The following is a 22,579-nucleotide window of genomic DNA, read 5'->3' as shown; positions in this document are numbered from 1 at the left end:
TTCGGGAAACCAGGTGGCTGCGTCTAGACTGGCATGATTTTCCGGAAATGCTTTTAACGGAAAAGTTTTCCGTTAAAAGCATTTTCGGAACAGAGCGTCTAGATTTCTTACAGTAGGAAGTCAGTGCTTTTGCGGAAATTCAAGCGGCCAGTGTAGACAGCTGGCAAGATTTTCCAGAAAAGCGGCAGATTTTCCGGAAAAACTGGCCAGTCTAGACACAACCAGTCATTGAGAAAATATCAATGAGACAATAGAACTGCCCGGTATTTTCTAACTCAGATAGAATGTCGATTGTGATGTCATGTCAAGTGTGTCCAGTATTTTTGTTGAAACCATCTGGCAACCCTACTGGTGTGGGTCACTCTGTCTACCCACCCAGAGCTCTGGGTTTGGGGCCGGGGTGCTGCCCACCAGCCCGCCCACTACACTGCACACTCAGCCTGCCTGCGTGCCCAGCTCTCCAGACCTGGGGGGTGTTGTGAAAAGCAGGACTTTAACAGGGCTTAATAAAGAGTTTGTCCTGACCCACATGAAGCGAACAGGTACCAGGTTTAAAACAAACAAAAGGAAAATTTTCTTCATGCAGCGCACAACCTGTGGAACTCCTTGCCGGAAGATGTTGTGAACACCAGGACTTTAACAGGGCTCAAAAAAGAACTAGATAAATTCATGGAGGTCAGTTCCATCAATGTCTATTAGCCAGGATGAGTAGGAATTGTGTCCTGAGCCCGTGTTTGCCTGGAAATGGGTGACAGGAGATGAATCACTTGATGATTCCCTGTTCTGTTCACTCCCCCGGGCACCTGGCATTAGCCACTGTTGGCAGACAGGACGCTGGGTTAGATGGACCTGTGTTCTGACCCAGTGTGACCGCTCTTACATTCCCTGCCTGCCTGCCGCTCTGGGGCTCAGACTGGGGTCCACGCTGCCTGTCAAGTGCCCCAGGGCTGAGGGAGGGGGGTGTGGAGCTGGGTGGGGCAGGGCAGAGCCCATGGGAAAAGGTGGGATGTGCCGGCCAGGAGCAGGCTTCCCCAAGCCCAGGGTTCGCCCACCGTCCACGGCCTTGAGCTTCTAACAAGGAGGTTTGTGTTTCGACGTTATGAAATCCTTGCAAGCTGCCGCCTGCGCTAACCTCGTGTGGAACAGCCTTGCCACACACCGTGAGGTAAGATTGATGTTTCGGCTTCATAATCTGTAAAAAAAAAAAAGGCCCTGGAAAGAGCCAGATGGGATTAGCCACCGCTCCTGAAGAAGGCTGTGGAAACCAAACAGGGCGCAGAGCAAAGACTTGGTGAATGGTGCCTTCCCACGCACCAGGAACGCTTCCCTTCAGCTTGAATTCTGGAAGGAGGAGCTAAAGACAGTGAGCAAGAGACATCAGAGAACACTGGACCAAGCCCCATCATAGAATCTGTGACCCCTACATCCCTTTCTACAGGACTCCTTTCTTGACAGTCGCTTCCCATTCTGTGTGTGTGACACTGATTGTTCCTCCCTAAGTGGAGTACTTTGTATTTGTCCTTATTAAACTTCATCCTGTTTACGTCAGACCATCTCTCCAATTTGTCCAGATCATTTTGAATGATAAGCCTCTCCTCCAAAGCCCTTGCAACCTCTCCCAGCTTGCTATCATCTGCAAACTTAATAAGCGTCGTCTTTATGCCAATATCTAGATCATTGATGAAGATATTGAACAGAACTGGTCCCAAAACAGACCCTTGCAAACCCCCACGGCTGTGTCTAGACTGGCAAGTTTTTCTGCAAAATCATCTGATTTTGTGGAAAAACTTGCCAGCTGTCTACACTGGCCGCTTGAATTTCCGCAAGAGCACTGACGATCTCCTGTAAGATCGCCAGCGTTCTTGTGGAAATACTGTGCTGCTCCCGTTCAGGCAAAAGTCTTTTTCCGAAAGACTTTTGTGCAAAAGGGCCAGTGTAGACAGCATCGTAGTGTGTTCCGCAAAAAAGCCCCGATCGTGAAAATGGCGATCGGGGCTTTTTTTGCGGAAAAAGCGCGTCTAGATTGGCCACGGATGCTTTTCCGCAAAAAGTGTTTTTGAGGAAAAGCATCCTGCCAATCTAGACGCGCTTTTTCCGAAAATGCTTTTAACGGAAAACTTTTCCGTTAAAAGCATTTCCGGAAAATCATGCCAGTGTAGACATAGCCTACTTGTTATGCCCTTCCAGCATGACTGTGAACCATGAATAACGACTCTCTGAGAACGGTTATCCCGCCAGTTACGCACCCACCTTACAGTAGCCCCATCTAAATTGTATTTCCCTAGTTTATTGATAAGAAGATCATGCGAGACCATGTCAAAAGCCTTACTAAAGTCTAGGTTTACCACCTCTGCTGCTTCCCCCTTATCTACAACGCTTGATATCCTATCAAAGAAAGCTATCAGATTGGTTTAACATAATTTGTTCTTTATAAATCCATGCTGGCTGTTACCTATCACCTTGTTATCTTCCAGATGTTTGCAGATGAATTCCTTAATTGCTTGCTCCTTTATCTTCCCTGGCACAGAAGTTAAACTGAATGGTCTGTAGTTTCCTGGGTTGTTCTTATTTCCTTTTTTGATAGATAGGCACTAGATTTGCCCTTTTCCAGCCTTCTGGAATCTCTCCCAACTGCCATGATTTTTCAAAGATGAGAGCTGAATTATCCTGACAGATGTCTATCTTACCTGCTCTTGAATATCTCCAGTGATGGAGATTCCACAACCTCCCTAGGCAATTTATTCCAGTGTTTAACCACCCTGACAGTTGGATGGTTATACTCTTTCAACTTGAGTCTTTTGCTATCTGGATTCTCAGGAGGTCAGAGCTGCAAGACAGAGTCCACATGGACCAGTCTGAAAAGACATTCAGAGCTTGGTTTTTGTTTTACAGCCCTGATTTTGCTAATAGCCATGTATGTGTAGGACCCAGGCACAATATATAGGCTATAAAGCCTGTATCTTTTTTTGATAGAAATGTCGCCGTGTTAGTCTGGTGTAGCTGAAACAAAATTGTTGTATCTTTTTTCTCATTTTAAAATAAGAAATGAAGCGTTTCTCTATTTTGCAATAGACTGTTTCTGCTCCTGGAAAAGAGAACGCCTTTTTAATTATTTACTGTGCTGCATGTGCGTGAGGAATGCATGGAACGTTAATAAATGAGAGATCAGAGACGCCAGCACCAGACAGTCCGGATGATCAAGAAGGAGGCTGTTGACTTGAGAGATTCCAGTCAGACTATCTGGGCACATTCATGATGGCTGAAGAAGGACAGATTGACAACCTGAAAGCATAGGCACTCCCCCTCCCCAAAATAAGATCACCAATAAAGGCAAAACCAGATGTGGTTTTTGTGTGGTTTCATTTTAGATCCAAGGGAAACTAGGACATTCTACAGAGACTTAACCACTTTCTTATTTATGGCAAGCTTTAAGCAGTTAATACAGTTGTTTAAATGACTACAGGCAGTCCCCGGGTTACATGGATCTGACTTACATCGGATCCCTACTTACAAACGGGGTGAGGCAACCCCGCACTAGCTGCTTCCCCCCCAGCAGACCAGGGAGACGCGAAGCTAGCGCCCCCCCCCAGCAGACCAGGGAGACGCGAAGCTAGAGGCCCCCCCAGCAGACCAGGGAGACGCGAAGCTAGAGGCCCCCCCCAGCAGACCAGGGAGACGCGGAGCGGCTTTTCTCAGCAGACACCTCAGCTTGAGAATCAAGGACTGAGGGAAGTGAGGGGTGGGAGAATAAAACTGAGCTCTGGAGAAATGTTTGGCTAGAGTTTCCCCTACAATATGTACCAGTTCCGACTTACATACAAATTCAACTTAAGAACAAACCTACAGTCCCTGTCTTGTACGTAACCCGGGGACTGCCTGTATACAATTTAAACCTTAAACACTACATTCTAAAGCAGTGGTCCCCAGCGTGGTGCGCCCGGCTAGCGCTGCCTCTGGAAGCACGGCACATTCACGGCCCCCACCCCGAGCGCACAGCACAGTGCTATCCCCGGGCGCGTGGCATGCCCCATGTGGCGCCCATGTGGCATGCCCCATGTGGCGCCCGCCACCCAAAAAGGTTGGGGACCACTGTTCTAAAGCAATTGTAAAACAATGTAAAAGCAAGTAATAGAAAATGTATTATATTACAATAATTAAGCCTAATTCACTTACACTTCACCCGTATGCCACCTAAAGTACCAAGCAGGAAATTGTGGTCCCTTGGACTCCCGCGCTTTGGGACGCCATGCACTACCACAGCGGGTGTGAAGTGCCTATTACTTCTAATTACAATGAACAGGACCTGTGGGTCAATCCTACTCATTTCCTCCCATCGATTGTTCTTACTAAACCCATTTTACAGCAAAGCGAGACTTGGTCGTTCTAATCATATTTACCAATGGATTCCGTAGTGTGTAGGATACTTAAAATGCCCAGCGCCTTTATTTGGGGTACATCCTGCTACTCAGGATGTTGCAAACATAAGGGCTGTGTCTACACTGGGCCACTTATTCCGGAAAATCAGCCGCTTTTCCGGAATAAGCTGCGAGCTGTCTACACTGGCCCTTGAATTTCTGGAAAAGCAACGACGTTCTACTGTACAAAATCAGCCGCTATTCCAGAAAAACTATTCTGCTCCCGCTCGGGCATAAGTCCTTATTCCGGAAATCTGTTCCGGAAAAGGGCCAGTGTAGACATCCCAGTAGTCTTTTCCGGGAAAAAGCCCCAATCGCGAAAATGGCGATCGGGGCCCTTTTCCGGAAAAGCGCGTCTACATTGGCCACAGACGCTTTTCCAGAAACAGGGCTTTTCTGGAAAATCAGCCTGCCAATGTAGACGCTCCTTTTCCGGAAAAACTGAAAACGGAATAGTATTCCGTTTTAAGCAGTTCCGGAAATTCATGCCAGTGTAGACACAGCCTATGTGCGTCGTTAACCGTTTTATGGCTGTATCTGGAATTTTTGCTTATCAGAAATAGAAGTACCAGGAAAAGGTTTCTTCCGATGTCCTTGGCGTGATCTCACTGTACCCCGTAGCTGCATGACTGTGCAAACAAAACAAAAAAACTTTGCTGCCAATCAAAGATACTCCTCTCCCCCAGCCTTGCCTGCATGCTCATGTGCACCAGACATGAGACAGGCCTGGGTTTTGCTTGTTAGCGATCTGCACTGTGGTTAAGGCAGGGCTGTGCAGGTTCCCCTACAGCGGTGAGTCTGGTCATAATAATCAAAATGCTGACGAAGGATGACGGTGGGAAAAAGTTGGGGCTCATTGCCACGTAAGGGTCTCCGCATGACACTGCAAAACCCATACGCTCCAATGGGAATTTCCAAGTGTAAAAGGAGAGTGTAGTGCCAAGGTTTTTGGGGTTTCTTCTGCACCACTTCAGCGCAGCAGATCACAATCAACATTTGCAGGACTAGTGGAGTGTATGTGAATGAATGGCTATGCTGATTTTTAAAGCTGTATTGCCACTAAATACTGCTTATGGCCTCTTCCCCTGAAAAGTTCCTCTATGCTTCTTATAAGTGTAACAGATGGACCTGTCCTCCGGAAACATCTCTAGTTCTTTTTTGAACGCAGTTATAGTCTTGGCCTTCACAACATCCTGTAGCAAGGAGTTCCACAGGTTGACCTGCATTACATGAAGAAATACTTCCTTTTGTTTGTTTTAAACCTGCTGCCTATTCCTTTCATTTGATGACCCTTATTTCTTGTATTATCTTTCTCCACAGCAGTCCAGATTTTATAGATCCCTGTCACATCCCCTCTTAGTCATTTCTTTTCCACGCTGAAAAGTCCTAACCTTGTTAATTTCTCCTCATACAGAAGCTGTTCCATACCCCTAATTATTTTTATTGTCCTTTTCTGAGCCTTTTCTAATTCCGATATATTCTTTCTAAGATGGTGCGACTTGCATCTGCACACACCAATCAAGATGTGGGCATCCCATGGATATAGAGAGAGGCAATAAGATATTCTCTGTGTTAGTCTCTATCCCTTTTTTAATGATTCCTAACATTCTGTTTGCTTTTTTGACTGCCGCTGCACAGGGAGTGGATGTTGCCGGAGAACTACCCACGCCGACTCCAAGAACTGGCAGATCACAACAGCCCAGTCGCCTTTCAGGAGCTCAGACTCACTCTCTGGTGTACAGAAGCTGGTGTTGCTCCTTTCTTCTCTGCGCGGATAAATCTAGGTTGGCTCGCTGTTGGATTCGGTGTGAGATCTGGAGTGCACATGGGGGGTAGGGGGTCTGGGAATGGAAGAGGGGCTGTTATCTCTCTTGGGGAACCAGATCCAATCCGGTCCCAGCTCAGCAGAGAGAGTGAGTCCGTGCCTTAAAGGAGCGGATGGATTTCCCTTTCGAGAGGGAGGGGCCTCCCCATCGCAGCTGGCAAATGGAGCCCAAGGGAGAATAGTGGATGGAGTTCCCCTCAGAACCACAGTGATGGGTCCATGCGTGATGGACAAAGGCCCGGTTGGGGAAGACAAGCCAAAGCCCCACCCCTTCTGCCCTAAGCCACACCCCTTCCCCCAAGACCACACCCCTTCAACACCCTCCTCCCCCCACAACCAAGCCCCGCCCAACCCCAGCTGAGGACGGGGGCTGACAGGTGGCATGGTCCCAGGCAGCTGGGCAGTGTAGACAGTTTGGGCCTTCCCTTGCCTCCATTATGGGCTCCCTGTGTGTGTAGGGCCGAAGCACAACTGGCATTGGGCAGAACTGCCCGGGAGAGACACCCTCCTCTTCCCCCACCCCCAGAGGCTGTTATGTCCCGGGGGAGGCTGGCCGGTCCCCGGATCCGCTCACAACAGCATCAGAAGCCATGTCTATGGTTTCAGGGTTTTTATTGAGTTCACATTTCATGAGTAGTTACCCCAGGCACCGGCACCAGACCTACATCACGGCCTCGCGTCTCTCCTCTGTGTCCACAGGCACCGGGGCAATCACTGTTGGGGGAAACTGAGGCACGGAGCATGGGAAGGGGAAGGAGGCAGTGGCAGAGCAAGGGATGAAACCCAGATGTCTTGGCTCTAGGCGATTCCACGGGGCAGGAAGATGGACCTTACGATTCCCAGGAAAGTCCGAGGGCTAACCACTAGACCCTACAAGAGGTGAGGAAAGAACCCAGGAGTCCCGACTGCCCCATTACCAGGCCTCTTTTTCGGAAGTAAAATCCGGCTCCTCTGTGGCGGACCGGACGGAGCTATCCAGCTCCAGCACTGGAGGCTGGATGGAGACAGGGTGCTCCAAATGGGGCGGCGGGGCGGTGAAGGGGGTTTTAGGTACCGGGGGCTTCACAGAGACGGGCTGCTCCAGGGCCCTCATCCTGGGAGAAGCGGATGCCGCGGGCTTCTCCACCTGCCCAGGGGTAGATTCCTGTTTCGTTGGGCCGAACAGGGCAGGGATCCAGGACCATATGGCCGCCGAGGAGGGCAGCGTCGGGGCCGGAATCTCTTGCAAGACCCGGACGAGGGGCTTAAAGAACTCCATCACGTCCTCCTCCGAGGAGAGCGGGCTGTCCGCCTGCCGCCGGGACCGGCCGGGGGCTCCCTCTTCGGGAAGCTGAACACTCCTGGACGTCCCACCTAGAGAGACCACACAGGGGGAGACAACGTTGGCCCGGCCCTGCAGGCCCGGTGCGGTTCGGGGCAGGGCTCTGCGTTTGTACAGCTCCTGGCGCGAGGGGTGCGACGCCGGGGCACAAAGAGCTAACGCCGCCCCGAGCCTGCCAAGTCGGAGTGGGAGGTTATTTTACCTCTGGATCTGGCCCTGGGCTGACCCTCGCTGGTCCCGGCAGAGGCAACAGAATAGGGGAGCAGGGGCCACGTGACCACCCCCCAGCCTGGGGAAAGGCTGGAACAACCCACGTCCACCCCAACCCTGCCCCCGCCTGCCCTTGCTCTGGCCCCAGCCTCTTCCCCCTCCCTCAAGCCATGCGGCCCAAGAAGTTAGCAGGCTGGGATTACCACGTCACTCCCCCTCCCATGCAGTCGGGGGAGCAAATCAGGCTGGGTGCAATGTGGCACCGTCCCCCACTGCTGTCAGTGAATACACTAGATCCCCTCTTCCCGCTCATCTTCCCACTTGCCGGCCCCTACTCCTCCCACCAAGAGTGTGGGGGGAGCACAGGACCCCTCAGCCCCCCCTCGCGTCACCTAAAAGTCCTGCTGCTCACAATCCAAGACGGATGTTGGTAAAAAAGCCAACACGATTCTGGGAGGCATTCACACAGGGCCGGCCGTATCATGAGGCGAATTGAGGCCTCCGCCTCAGGTGCCAGACGGCAGGAGGGTGCCATTAGGACCCAGAGAATTGAGAGCTTTCAAAGTTTTGCCCCAAGCATGAGGGCAACATTTGAGCTCCCTGCCTCAGGTGCCAAAATGTAGTGGGCCGGCCCTGCATTCACAGGTGTATTGTGAGCAAGACAGGAGAAGTCATTCTTCCTCTCTACTCTGCGCTCACTAGGCCTCAGTTGGAGTACAGGCAGTCCCCGGGTTACGTACACGATAGGGACTGCAGGTTTGTTCTTAAGTTGAATTTGTATGTAAGTCGGAACTGGTACATATTGTAGGGGAAACTCTAGCCAAACATTTCTCCAGAGCTCAGTTTTCTTCTCCCACACCTCACTTCCCTCAGTCCTTTATTCTCAAGCGGAGGTGTCTGCTGAGAAAAGCCGCTCCGCGTCTCCCTGGTCTGCTGGGGGGGGCGCTAGCTTCGCGTCTCCCTGGTCTGCTGGGGGGAAGCAGCTAGTGCGGGGTTGCCTCACCCCGTTTGTAAGTAGGGATCCGATGTAAGTCGGATCCATGTAACCCGAGGACTGCCTGTATTGTGTCCGGTTCTGGGCACCACATATCAGGAAAGAGGTGGAGAAATTGGAGAAGGTCCAGAGAAGAGCAGCAAAAATGATGAAAGGTCTAGAGAACAGGAGCTATGAGGGAAGACTGAAAGAAGTGCGTTTGTTTGGTTTGGAACAGAGAAGACCGAGAGGGGACATGATAGGGGTTTTCAAGTATCTATGGGTGCGTCTGCACTGGATTCTAAACTCGAAAGCAGATACACGATTTGCACTACGCAAATTGCGTCTCTTGCTTCAATTTTCTTTCGAAAGAGGCTATTTCGAATTTTGGCACGTCTACATTTTGAAATAAAAGGCTATTTCAAGCCAGCCCTTATCCCTCGTGCACTGAGGTTCAGAGGGATGGGGAAATAGCGCAACTGTTATTTCGAAAATTATTTCGAAATAACAGGCACATTCCTTGGGCGTGGGGTAGCTATTTTGGGATACCTCTGGCATCCGGAAACAGCCTTGCCGTGTAGATATACCCTAAAAGGTGCTTCCAGGAGGAGGGAGAAAAATTGTTCTCCTTAATCTCTGAGGACAGGACAAGAAGCAATGGGCTTAAACTGCAGCAAGGGAAGTTCAGGTTGCACATGAGGAAAAATTTCCTGTCCGGGTGGTGAAACACTGGAATAAATTGCCTAGGGAGGTTGCGGAATCTCCATCACTGGAGATATTTAAGAGCAGGTTGAATAGACATCGATCAGGGATGATCAAGGTGGTGCTGGGTTCTGCCATCCCTGACAACATACTGCTCAGCCGGTGTTTGCTAGGGGAGGCGTTGGGATGCGCCCCTGCTCTGGAGAGGAACAGAGGGGCTGTTGTTTTTTTTTCTAACAGAACAGCTCTAGGGCTATGTCTAGACTGCAGGCTTCTTTCGAAAGAGGCTCTTTCGAAAGCATCTTTCGAAAGAGCCTCTTTCGAAAGATCGCGTCTAGACTGCAGGCGGATCTTTCGATAGAGGAAATCCGCTTTTTCGAAAGAGAGCACCCAGCGAGTCTGGATGCTCTCTTTCGAAGACGGCCTCTTTACATTGTAGAACGCCTTCTTTCGAAAGAGGAACTTTCGAAAGAAGGCGTTCTTCCTCGTGAAACGAGGTTTACCGCCATCGAAAGAAAAGCCGCGTTCTTTCGAAATAATTTCGAAAGAACGTGGCTTGAGTCTGGACGCAGGGGAAGTTTTTTCGGGAAAAGGCTACTTTTCCCGAAAAAACCCCTGAGTCTGGACACGGCCTAGGAAGGATTTCTGCAGCCTGGGTGACACAGGCGGTCAGCCAACATGATCACCGTGGTCCCTTCTCGCCGGGGATCTATGATTCCTCCAACTTTGGCCGGCCTGTAGGCTCTAGGCTAATAAACAGGCACATAGTCATAACAACATTCCAGAACAGCCAACCCCTAATTTACTTCCTACGCCTGTTCGTTCCCAGCCTCTCCTGCCTTTCCAAAGGCATCTCCCACCAATGGAAGGATTTCCAGAGCCGCGTCAGTTGCCTCACATCCCCGTCAGTGATTCTCCCCTGCCAAATTCCTTCCGGATTGTTTCCGCTTGCTGGTTGTAGTGCAGGAGCCAGAGGCCGGATCTGGCCCCCAGCTTGCCTGAATTCGGCCCCCGAGCCTGGGGGCTCTGCCCCCAAGAATCGATGAACCCTGAAAACCCCCAAAGGGGCTGGAGTTCCAAGCAGACCCCCGGCATCGCCCTCCTCCACGCTGGACCCCTCACTTTGCCCCACCCCTCACGTCAGGGGTGGGTTTTGATTTTGGGGTGGGTTTTTCTGGCTGTATTTTTTGTTGTTCTTTTTGATTTGGGTTTTTACTTCGCGTCTCATTTTTTGTGCAGCCCCCGCCTGATTTTTCTGTGGGTCAGCGGCCCCCGACTCCACAGTGTTCCCCCCCTCCCCGCCTTGTTGTAGCCTCTGTTCCCAGTCCCATCATCTTAGACTGGCGATTGGTCTCCCTCTCGGCCTACCAAACCGGGCGACACCAGCCCTCAGATACAGTTCTCCAGGCAACACCGGCTCCTTGAGACAGCCACCTAGCGTTGTCCATGCCAGCCCTGGAAAAAGCTCTCTTTAAACTGTCAACGCCCCCCGGTTTATGCCAACCCCCTCGCCACCCCACCGCCCATGCCTGAGAGTCTGTACCCCATCGCTGATGTCTGTACCCCATCGACACCCCAGATGTCCCGGCCTCCGAAGGACCTCCCAGCACATAAGCCTGTCTCCCAAAAGATCCCTCCGTGGACTGTGTCACCCCAAGACACTCCCCCACCACCCAGCTGCTCCACTATTCTTTGTACCCCCCACAAATATTAATTAGCCCCTCCTCCAGCTCCTTCACTCCCAGCTGAAACCTGGAGACACCCCTCAGTGTGTCACCCCTATAGGAGTCTCTGCAGCTATCTATCCCCTGCCAGCAGACTGGTGACACCCAAGATCTGAAGGCCACACACAAACACCCGGAGCTAGGGGACCAGTTTCTCCACCCTGCTGGCAAGCCAAAATGGCATTGGGTGTTAAGCGGCTCACTGATACGATCAGAGTCTGGCACGCCAGACTATCCTGACCTGTTAGAATAGAGGAGTCCCAAGAGCTGGGGATAAACGGCCTGCCTCCCGGCTCTAACCACTAGACCCCACTCCTCTCTGAGAGCTGGAGAGAGGACCCAGGAGTCCTGACTCCCAGGCCCTCCTGTTCTAACCACTAGACCCCACTCCCCTGCTGCCTGCGACAGTGGGGAGAGAACCCAGGAGTCCTGTCCCCCTGCTGTCACCACTAAAACCCACTCCCCGTCTAAACCCAGGAGTCCTGACTCCCAGGCCCTCCTGTTCTAACCGCTAGACCCCACTCCCTTGCTGACAGTGGGAGAGAACCCAGGAGTCCTGTCCCCCTGCTGTCACCACTAAAACCCACTCCCCGTCTAAACCCAGGAGTCCTGACTCCCAGGCCCTCCTGTTCTAACCACTAGACCCCACTCCCCTGCTGCCTGCGACAGTGGGGAGAGAACCCAGGAGTCCTGTCCCCCTGCTGTCACCACTAAAACCCACTCCCCGTCTAAACCCAGGAGTCCTGACTCCCAGGCCCTCCTGTTCTAACCACTAGACCCCACTCCCCTGCTGCCTGCGACAGTGGGGAGAGAACCCAGGAGTCCTGTCCCCCTGCTGTCACCACTAAAACCCACTCCCCGTCTAAACCCAGGAGTCCTGACTCCCAGGCCCTCCTGTTCTAACCACTAGACCCCACTCCCTTGCTGACAGTGGGGAGAGAACCCAGGAGTCCTGTCCCCCTGCTGTCACCACTAAAACCCACTCCCCGTCTAAACCCAGGTGTCCTGACTCCCAGGCCCTCCTGTTCTAACCACTAGACCCCACTCCCTTGCTGACAGTGGGGAGAGAACCCAGGAGTCCTGTCCCCCTGCTGTCACCACTAAAACCCACTAAACTCAGGAGTCCTGACTCCCCCCCCCCCACCGGTGACACCCCAAAATTTCCCTCTCTGTTCAGTACCACCCACCTGCTTCATCAGCAGCACCTCCCCCCCCAAATCACTGTGCAGCTATTTGTCCAGAGATTCCTCCCCCCCCCCCCCCAGATTTGCCCTTCTCTGGGGCAGGTACCTACCTGGCAGGTAGAGGCACAACACCAGGAGGATGCTTAATTCCAGCCCCAGTGAGACCCATCCCTGTCTAAATTCCATCTCGCTGGGCTGGGGGGGGGGGGAGCAGGGCGGCTGGAGCTAACCCAGGGGAGCTGTGCGGTGCAGGCAGAGGTGGCTGCAGCCTTGTGGAAGTGGGACGGCTTTTATCCCCAGCTGCGTGGGCAGGGCCGCGGGTTCCCAGTCTGGGGCGTGTAGGAATCCGCTGCCGGCAGCGTCGCGCCTTGTTTCATCAGCTCCGGACAAGACGTTCGGGGAGCCAGCGCCTCCAAGCTGGCAACGTGCCCAGAGGAGAATAGGGGGCTGACGAAACCATCACAGCCAACAGCCCCTTCCCCCGCTCTAATTACTACACCCCGGCCCCCACCCAGAGCTAGGGCTGGAGCCAGGAGGGCTGCCTCCCTGCCCCTTGCTCTAACCACTAGATTCCACTCTCCTCCCCGAGCTGGGGACAAAACCCAAGAGGCCTGCCTCCCTGCTCCTTGCTCTAACCACTAGACCCCACTCCACTCCTGGAGCTGGGGGTTGGACCCAAGAGTCCTGGCTCCCTGCCCCTCCTCCTCTAACCACTAGACCCCACTCCCCTCCCAGAGCGAGGAATGGAAGAGGAGTCCTGACCAACGTCCTCTCTTAATTTTTTCCGCCCCTGAGCGGAACGAATGTTCTTGTGTGCACCAGTGTGGAGGCGACGTGCGACACGGAGGTGCTGGGCGAGCGTCATAACCGTGCCCGGAACAAAATTCAGGTGGCGGGGGTGGGGCCGAGGGCTTCCCAGGGGGTTCAGCACTGGGACAGAGGGTTGGGGTGCAAGGGGCTCTGGCTGGGGGTGCAGGCTCTGGGGTGGGGCTAGGAATAAAGAGTTTGGGGTGCAGGAGGGAGGCTCCAGATTTCAGGATGGACTCTGGACTGGGGGTTGGGGTGCAGGAGGCGGTTCAGGCTCTGGGCTGGGGGCTGGGGTGCAGGAAGGGGTACAGGCTCTGGGCTGGGGTCTGGAGTGCAGGAGGGGGTACAGGCTCTGGACTGGGGGCTGGGGTGCAGGAAGGGGTACAGGCTCTGGGCTGGGGGTTGGGGTGCAGGAGGAGGTACAGGCTCTGGGCTGGGGGTTGGGGTGCAGGAGGAGGTACAGGCTCTGGGTTGGTGGTTGGGGTGCAGGAGGGGGTACAGGCTCTGGACTGGGGGCTGGGGTGCAGGAGGGGGTACAGGCTCTGGACTGGGGGTTGGGGTGCAGGAGGGCGTACAGGCTCTTGGCTGGGGGTTGGGGTACAGAAAGGGGTACAGGCTATGGACTGGGGGTTGGGGTGCAGGAAGGAGTACAGGCTCTGGGTTGGTGGTTGGGGTGCAGGAGGGGGTACAGGCTCTGGACTGGGGGTTGGGGTGCAGGAGGGCGTACAGGCTCTTGGCTGGGGGTTGGGGTACAGAAAGGGGTACAGGCTATGGACTGGGGGTTGGGGTGCAGGAAGGAGTACAGGCTCTGGGTTGGTGGTTGGGGTGCAGGAGGGGGTACAGGCTCTGGACTGGGGGTTGGGGTGCAGGAAGGTGTACAGGCTCTGGGCTGGGGTCTGGGGTGCAGGAGGAGGTACAGGCTCTTGGCTGGGGGTTGGGGTACAGAAAGGGGTACAGGCTCTGGACTGGGGGTTGGGGTGCAGGAAGGGGTACAGGCTCTGGGTTGGTGGTTGGGGTGCAGGAGGGGGTATAGGCTCTGGGCTGGGGGCTAGGGTGCAGGGAGGAGGTACAGGCTCTGGACTGGGGGTTGGGGTGCAGGAGGGGGTACAGGCTCTGGACGGGGGAGTCATGAGTCAAACCACCGGGCTCAAACCCAGCAAGTTTGTCCACCAGTCTCCATTCTGTCAGCTCTGGAAACAGGCACAGGACTGACTCTCAGTGAGGGCACTGTGTGGGGAGGGGTGAACAGGAATGGGGAGTAAGGTCTAGCGGTTACATACGGGGGTTGCTGGGTGCCACGACTCCTGGGTCCAACCCCCAGCTCTGGGAGAGGAGTGGGGTCTAGTGGTTAGAGCAGAGAGGGGCTGGGAACCAGGACTCCTGGGTCCAATCCCCAGCTCTGGGAGAGGAGTGGGGTCTAGTGGTTAGAGCAGAGAGGGGCTGGGAACCAGGACTCCTGGGTCCAACCCCCAGCTCTGGGAGAGGAGTGGGGTCTAGTGGTTAGAGCAGAGAGGGGCTGGGAACCAGGACTCCTGGGTCCAATCCCCAGCTCTGGGAGAGGAGTGGGGTCTAGTGGTTAGAGCAGAGAGGGGCTGGGAACCAGGACTCCTGGGTCCAATCCCCAGCTCTGGGAGAGGAGTGGGGTCTAGTGGTTAGAGCAGAGAGGGGCTGGGAACCAGGACTCCTGGGTCCAACCCCCAGCTCTGGGAGAGGAGTGGGGTCTAGTGGTTAGAGCAGAGAGGGGCTGGGAACCAGGACTCCTGGGTCCAATCCCCAGCTCTGGGAGAGGAGTGGGGTCTAGTGGTTAGAGCAGAGAGGGGCTGGGAACCAGGACTCCTGGGTCCAATCCCCAGCTCTGGGAGAGGAGTGGGGTCTAGTGGTTAGAGCAGAGAGGGGCTGGGAACCAGGACTCCTGGGTCCAATCCCCAGCTCTGGGAGAGGAGTGGGGTCTAGTGGTTAGAGCAGAGAGGGGCTGGGAACCAGGACTCCTGGGTCCAACCCCCAGCTCTGGGAGAGGAGTGGGGTCTAGTGGTTAGAGCAGAGAGGGGCTGGGAACCAGGACTCCTGGGTCCAATCCCCAGCTCTGGGAGAGGAGTGGGGTCTAGTGGTTAGAGCAGAGAGGGGCTGGGAACCAGGACTCCTGGGTCCAATCCCCAGCTCTGGGAGAGGAGTGGGGTCTAGTGGTTAGAGCAGAGAGGGGCTGGGAACCAGGACTCCTGGGTCCAACCCCCAGCTCTGGGAGAGGAGTGGGGTCTAGTGGTTGCAGGGGGTGCGAGGATCAAAACCCAGTTCAGTGCCTGCAGGAAAGTCTAGTCATGAGCCCAGGGGAGGTGGGAGCCAGGGCGAGTGTGTTCAACAGGGAAGGGGACAGAGAAAGAACCAAGCAAGAGGACTCTACAGGGATGCAGCTGTGTACAGCTGCAGTGTGGTACCCGGGAGAGTTGTTATCACTCTCACCTGGCGCCCAGGGAAAGTCCAGCAAAGGGACACAGAGATGCCCAGCCCCCGCCACGCCCACCTACCAGTCCTAGCAGGAATCCAGGAGTCTTAGCTCCGAGTCATGACCCGACAGTCCCAGGACCTCTCTGGCGCTTCGCTGGGGGGTTGTCCTGGGAGCTGCTCCCATGCCCGTCTGCAGCCGAGGGCGCGAGTGTGAGGGGAAAGGGCCCCAACATGGTTATAGCCCCGGTCGGAGGATTCTTGGTATCAATCGGTGTCAATAGAATCACTCTGGATTTACACGAGTGCGATTCAGATCAGAATTGACTTCTCTCCAGGTTTCCGCTACGGTCACTGAGATCAGAATGAAATTCCCTTGGTGTCAATGGGGTTACTCTGGATTGAAACCAGGGTCACTTAAAGTCGGAATCAAAGTCCACTCGTATCAAAGAGGTCACCCCCGATTTACACCAGAGTCATGGAGATTAGAATCTCAGGCAAGTGATGCGTCTACACAGAGTCACTGCTGCAGGTGAATTGACTATATAAAGAGATGAAAACCTATTTCCTAACAGGTGCATGTCTGATCCTGCCAACACACACAACTGATGGCATTGTTTGAGAGAGAAAAATCACAGCCAGTGATGAAAGGAAACTGACATGAGCTGGGATGCTGAATTCATTGATTCCTGTGGAGCGAAGCACCATGTGCACCATCCTGGTGAGCAGTGTTCCCTGTAAGCTTAGTGCTTGTTTGGCTGCTCGGGAGAGATTCCCTTGTGGCCCAACTGATTAACAGCTGGGTTTAGTTTCTACTGGTGGTGCACATTCACATGGGCCTTGGTGCGCCGAAAAAAAATCATTCCTCATGAAGATGAAAAAGCCACTCATGGATGGAACAGATGAGAGGAGACATTGGTAGGGGGCTGGACTGATTGCCTGATTAACATAGGTTGCAGATGAGCTGTTTGGCTGTGTCTAGACTGGCAAGTTTTTCCGGAAAATCATCTGCTTTTCCAGAAAAACTTACCAGCTGTCTACACTGGCCGCTTGAATTTCCGCAAAAGCACTGACGCTCTCATGTAAAATCATCAGTGCTTTTCCGGAAAAACTATGCTGCTCCCATTTGGGCAAAAGTCTTTTCCCAAAAGACTTTTGCGCAAAAGGGCCAGTGTAGACAGCATAGTACTGTTTTCGGCAAAAAAAGCCCCGATGGTGAAAAAAGCGATCGGGACTTTTTTGCGGAAAAGCGCATCTAGATTGGCCACGGACGCTTTTCCACAAAAAGTGCTTTTGCGGAAAAGCATCCTGCCAATCTAGACGCGCTTTTCCGAAGATGCTTTTAACGGAAAACTTTTCCGTTAAAAGCATTTTCGGAAATTCATGCCGGTGTAGACGTAGCCTTTATGTTTTCTTCAGGGAGAAAGACGGGTTACTGCTTCGATACTTGTAACCCATGGCCCTTATACTGCCGACGTGCCGATGACATGGGACGGCCAGCATTGTAAATTACAAGAGACCCCTGGGTCAGATATAGATATGACTTCTCTGTGGATGGCTTGTGAGGTCTCTCCTGAGAGTCAGAACAGCCCTCGTTGTCATAATCCTTGGGAAATGCCCGTTTGGCTCACCATTTAAGCATTACCACTTCGCTAACGTTAATTATTTTGCCCCGTCTTCTCGGTGTATTAAAGAGCGATGAAATAAGTTTACGTCGTTTCCAACACGCCTAGTATTTTGTGGGGGTGGCAGTAACTTCAGTTCCTTACAGGTACTGTCATATCACACCGGACCGTGCAGGGAGGCAGCGGATATGCTAGGCAAGGGAAGGCGTCGCCTTCTTGGCCCCGCCCCTGCCATACCTACTGTAGGTGCACTGGGGGCAGGGTGTTACTGTGAGCTCGAGGGCCGGGGAGGCTGGAACCATGCGTCTCCCTACCTCCCTATGGTGCTCCGGGGGGAGGGGCTTAGCTCCCATGGGGGCGGGGCCTGGGGAGAACGGGTGGGGTCCGGGCGAAGGGACCCTACGTTCACTCACCACCCAGGCCGTACGGATCACATTGAAGGAGTTAACGTCTCTCCGTTCAAAACCTCATTCTGACCGCGGCGCTCTTCAAAAACATCCCCAGGAGGTGACGTCCCTCGGACGCATTCCTTCGGGGCAGGAAGTTACAGGCACCTTAGCTCCCTGGCTGGCCGTGTGCACTTCCAGACGAGCATGTCTTCCTGGCTGCACGCTGAGCTGGGGGCAGAAGGGAAGCTTAGGAAAGTTACCAGGCAGGAAGCTTACGGGACGGAACAATCAAAAGGGCTGGGCCCTGTTTGTGAAGAAAGACAGAGGCGTTGGCCTGGTGTCTCTCGGGGTGCAAGGAAAACTCCGAGATCCTTCCCCGAGCAGGCGAGCTGAGTCTGCGCTTATCTATTCTGGGCCCCCCTGCACCCCGCAGCCCCTGCCCTGACTTCTGCATCCCCCCCAAAACCCTACAGCCTCTTGCCTTCAGCTTCGCTTGCTGGCCTCAGCCCCCCCACACCCTCAGCCCCCCATCTTCAGCTCCCCGACACTCACACACACCCCAATCTCCTGTCTTGAGAGCCCAGACTCCATCCCACAAGTAAATTTCTTTTACGGTCCAATCACGACCCTCCCTGGCCTATGTTCCCCTTAATTTTTTCTATCCATAGGCGGATTTTTTCCATGCATGTGTGGAATAAATTTTATGTGCCATGACGCATGTGTGGTTGTGCACCACCCATAAAAGCAAAACCAGCGATGAGTGCACTGCTAATCAGCTGGGAGGCACTGGGATTTCTTCTGAGCGGCCGCATAAGCACCCAGTTAACAAGAAACACTGTCCCGCACTCCCAGTCCCCCGCAAAGAGGGGACTGCGATAGGACAGTACCCGTAAAACACTGAAGTTACTTTCACCCCTGATCCTTAGTCACATAAAGTGCAAGCGGAGACGGATCATGTAGAATACAACCACCGTCCTGACGCTGGGATCTATCACTAGCTCTCCCTTCACTTGGGAACCCCTGGGAACCCGATGGTTCTCAAGGAAGGACCCTGCCTCATCCAGGCTTCTACACCCTGAGATGCGCCTCCATCCCGGAGTATCCTTCCACAGTTTGGCTTCTCTCCTGTCCAGCGCATCCCCACCAGCGTTCCCTGTAAGCTGGGTGCTGGGTGGCCACTCGGGAGAGATTCCAGTGCCATCCAGCTGATTAGCAGAGTGCCCACTGCTGGTAGCATATGGTGGTGCACATCCATGCATGCCGTGGTGCACGTAACAACATTTATTCCACATATGGGTGGGGAAAAAATTAGAAGGAACCGTGACCACCACTCCTGCTGACCTGTATCCAGGGTTTCATACCCTGCCACTGCTCCAAACCCTGGGCCAGCCCTGCTCCCCACAGAAAGGTGGGGGTCTATGGTGGTGCACATCCACACATGCTGTAGTGCATGTAAGAAAATTTATTCTGCACATGAATGGAAAACAAATTAGAGGGAACAGTGACTCTTGCTCCTGCCGATCTGTGTCCACAGTTTCATACTCTGCTGCTGCTCCAAACCCTGGGCCAGCCCTGCTCCCTGCAGAAAGGTGGAGGTATATGGTGGTGCACATCCACACATGCCGTGGTGCATGCAACAAAATTTATTCTGCACATGGATGGAAAATAAATTAGAGGGAACAGTGACTCTTGCTCCTACCGATCTGTGTCCAGGGTTTCATACCGTGCCGCTGCTCCAAACCCTGGGCCAGCCATGCTCCCTGCAGAAAGGTGGGGGCAAACGGGTTGTTCCTTAGCACCCCCATGGTGGTGAAAACGCAGTCGTTTGCAGAAACACCATTTGGGGGAAGACTGACGTGCAGGGCGTGGTGGATACATCACTCCCTGAAGTTCATGAGGCAGCATTTTTCCCAATAATGCTGCATAGGGCCGGTGTCGGCATCCTAGCCAAAATTCAGAGCCCTGGACTCATCTCAGTGGGGGCTTGCTTAGCAGCATGAGGACTGTGCCTTTGACTTTGGGTGTGATTTGGGCCTCCATCTTAGCTGCCTGCCTCAGTTTCCCAGGCGGGACAAGCAAGATGATATGACTTCCCGCTTCGGGCTCTGTTTCGGCAGGCACGGTTGCGAGCACTCGGCTCATGTTCCAGCGTGGCGCTTTCAGACCAATTCTCCCACTTAGCAAGGGCGCCTGCCGAAGTGCGTGCAACCTCTCCCTGCATTGGTCTCAGCGGCACATTGCAGAAGCAAGTTCCCCGTTCTGTTACCCAAGTGCTTCACGAAACTATTGACGCCTGCCAAACCCAGGACTGACCCCTGTAGAGCCCCACTAGACAGCTGATAAATAAGCAACCTGTAATGATAAACGTGGGGAGAGAATAGTTTAATCGGTGTTCTAATCCCCTTTTCCCGGATACGGCACTTCCTCGGCCCATGACTCAGTTTCCCCATTCCAGAGCTAGATGATGGGCAATCCCATGGGATTTTTCCAGCAGAAGGAAAACCAGCGAGTCGAAGGAGATGATGGAGCTGTCGGGACAGGTTTACCGAGAGGCATGAGTGCTCTCACTGGAATGTAGCACTTCTAGTTTGCACACCAGGAGCGCGGGGAGATCCTGAGGCGATTTCCAGCTAAGTTCCATACTCGGCTGCGTGACCCCGGACTATTCACTGTGTTGTTTCTGCCGTGCCTCGGTTTCCCCATCTGTCGAAAGGGAATCATAACCCTTCATTTGTCCTGACAACTGGCTCCCGAAAACCCTGGGACTCACGGTGTTTGACAAAGGAGGTAAATAGCCAGAGCCCCTGGTCGAAGATGGGGAAACTGAGGCACAGGGAGACGTGACTGGGCAAAGGTCCTGACTGAGTCTTTGTCCAGAGGTCTAGATATTAGGCCATACTACCTAGACCATAAGCTTTGGGGGGCAGGGTCTGTCTCTCGCTGTGTGTCTGTGCAGCGCCTGGCACAACAGGGCCCTGATCTCAGCTGTGTGTCTGTCACTGTCAGAGACCAAGCTAGGTTGACCTCACAGCGGAGAGAATTCCTCTGCTCCTGTCTCAAAATCCCATGAGAGCTGCAGTGTCCATAACCCCACCAGTCACAGTTTCCCTGCCGGTGCCATATTCCTGGGGGAACAACAGGCCAAAAATTTAAAATTCTGCTCACGACATTTTAAACATCTACAAATGTTACGTGGCAGAATAAAAGTTCAGCCCAATTTACAGCTCCTCTGAGCCACATCCAAAAACCTTCCACAGGACGAGAGCCGCCAGACATGCACAACCCTGCCCCATAGGCCAGTGCGGACTGGGGTGCGGGACTTCTGCCCTCACGCTTCCCCCATGGGGCTAAATCCTTAGACACCCCCACAGCAGAATAGAAAGCCCGAGTCCCCCCAACCAACCACGGAGCAGAAATCCCAAACTTCCCCTGCTCATTTCTGTAGGCCGAGAATCGGGGGGGGGAGGGGAGGAGTACGGGGAGGGGGGCTTCAGGAGCTGCAATGTACCTACAGTGTACCGTCCCCTGCCCTCATGGCAGGACCAAGTACCATCTATATCATCCCTGATAGATGTTTATCCAACTTGCTCTTAAAAATCTCCAAAGACGGAGATTCCACGAACTCCCTGGGCAATTCATTCCAGTGTTTAACCACCCTGACAGGAAGTTTTTCCTAATGTCCAACCTAAACCTTCCTTGCTGCAGTTTAAGCCCCTTGCTTCTTGTCCTATCCTCAGAGGCCAAGGAGAACAATTTTTCTCCCTCTTCTTTGTAACTCCCTTTTAGGTATTTGAAAACCGCTATCATGTCCCCTCTCAGGGTGTGTCTAAACGACACGGCTCCATCTATGGAGCCATGTAGATTAGGCTGATCGGCAAAGGGAAATGAAGCCATGATTTAAATAATCGTGGCTTCATTTAAATTTACATGGCTGCCGCGCTGAGCCGACAAACAGCTGATCAGCTGTTTGTCGTCTCAGCGCGCTAGACTGGACGCTCCCGCGCCGACCTGAAAGCCTTTTATCGACCTCCCCGTTATGCCTCGTAAGATGACATTTACCAGGGAGGTCGATAAAGGGCTTTCATGTCGGCGCAGGAGCATCCAGACTGCCCCGATCTGCCGACAAACAGCTGATCAGCTGTTTGTCGGCTCAGCGCGGCAGCCATGTAAATTTAAATGAAGCCACGATGATTTAAATCGCGACTTCATTTCCCTTTGCCGAACAAACAAATCGACATGGCTCCGTCAACAGAGCCATGTCGTCTAGACGTACCCTCAGTCTTCTCTTTTCCAAACTAAACTAACCCAATTCCTTCAGCCTTCCCTCACAGCTCATGTTCTCTAGACCTTTCATCATTCTTGTTACTCTTCTCTGGACCCTCGCTAATTTCTCCCCATCTTTCCTGAAATGCGGTGCCCAGAAGTAGACACAATACTCCAACGGAGGCCTAATCAGCGCAGAGTAGAGCGGAGGAATGACTTCTCGTGTCTTGCTCACAACACACCTGTTCATTAATTCATTTCAAAACAGCTGCCAGACTGTTGGTAACAACGCAGATGCACAGTCATTCCCCCCGGGTGGTAGAAAGTTAGAGAAACACCAGGACAGCCTAGTGACTGTTTCTTCGCCTCCTCACACCGGAGCTCAGTTACCTGTCCTTCCCCCAGTCCCAGACACCCTACCCTCCTAGGGTACGTCTACACTACATGCCTCTGTCGGCAGAGGCATGTAGATTTGTTTATTCAGCAAAGGTAAATGAAGCCGCGATTTAAATGATCGCGGCTTCATTTACATTTACATGGCTGCCACGCTGAGCCGACAAACAGCTGATCAGCTGTTTGTCGGCTCGCTGCTAGTCTGGACGTTCCCCCTGCCGACATCGAAGCCCTTTGTCGGCAGCCCCGGTAAACCTCATCCCACGAGGAATAACGGGGCTGCCGACAAAGGGCTTTAATGTCGGCAGG

At 53.5% G+C, this 22,579-nt stretch overlaps 1 protein-coding gene across 2 annotated transcripts; it reads right to left on the bottom strand.

Moving 5' to 3' along the window:
- Window positions 1-6,835: 6,835 nt before the first annotated feature.
- Window positions 6,836-12,634, bottom strand: LOC142823134 (uncharacterized). Of its 2 annotated transcripts, XM_075913537.1 has the most exons (3): window positions 12,465-12,634; window positions 10,815-10,901; window positions 6,836-7,593 (listed from the first exon to the last, which is right to left on the bottom strand). In XM_075913537.1, exons 1-3 carry the CDS (start codon window positions 12,538-12,540, stop codon window positions 7,154-7,156), a joined length of 603 nt encoding a protein of 200 aa, XP_075769652.1. In that variant the 5' UTR covers window positions 12,541-12,634; the 3' UTR covers window positions 6,836-7,153. The 2 variants fall into 2 exon arrangements, with proteins under 2 accessions (XP_075769652.1, XP_075769653.1); XM_075913538.1 differs by lacking the exon at window positions 10,815-10,901 and having other exon boundaries at window positions 12,465-12,629.
- Between the last annotated feature and the right edge of the window lie 9,945 nt (window positions 12,635-22,579).

Source organism: Pelodiscus sinensis, chromosome 32 (genome assembly GCF_049634645.1).
Source record: "Pelodiscus sinensis isolate JC-2024 chromosome 32, ASM4963464v1, whole genome shotgun sequence".
NCBI lineage: Eukaryota > Metazoa > Chordata > Testudines > Trionychidae > Pelodiscus > Pelodiscus sinensis.
This window is presented reverse-complemented; position numbering and strand designations above follow the sequence as displayed.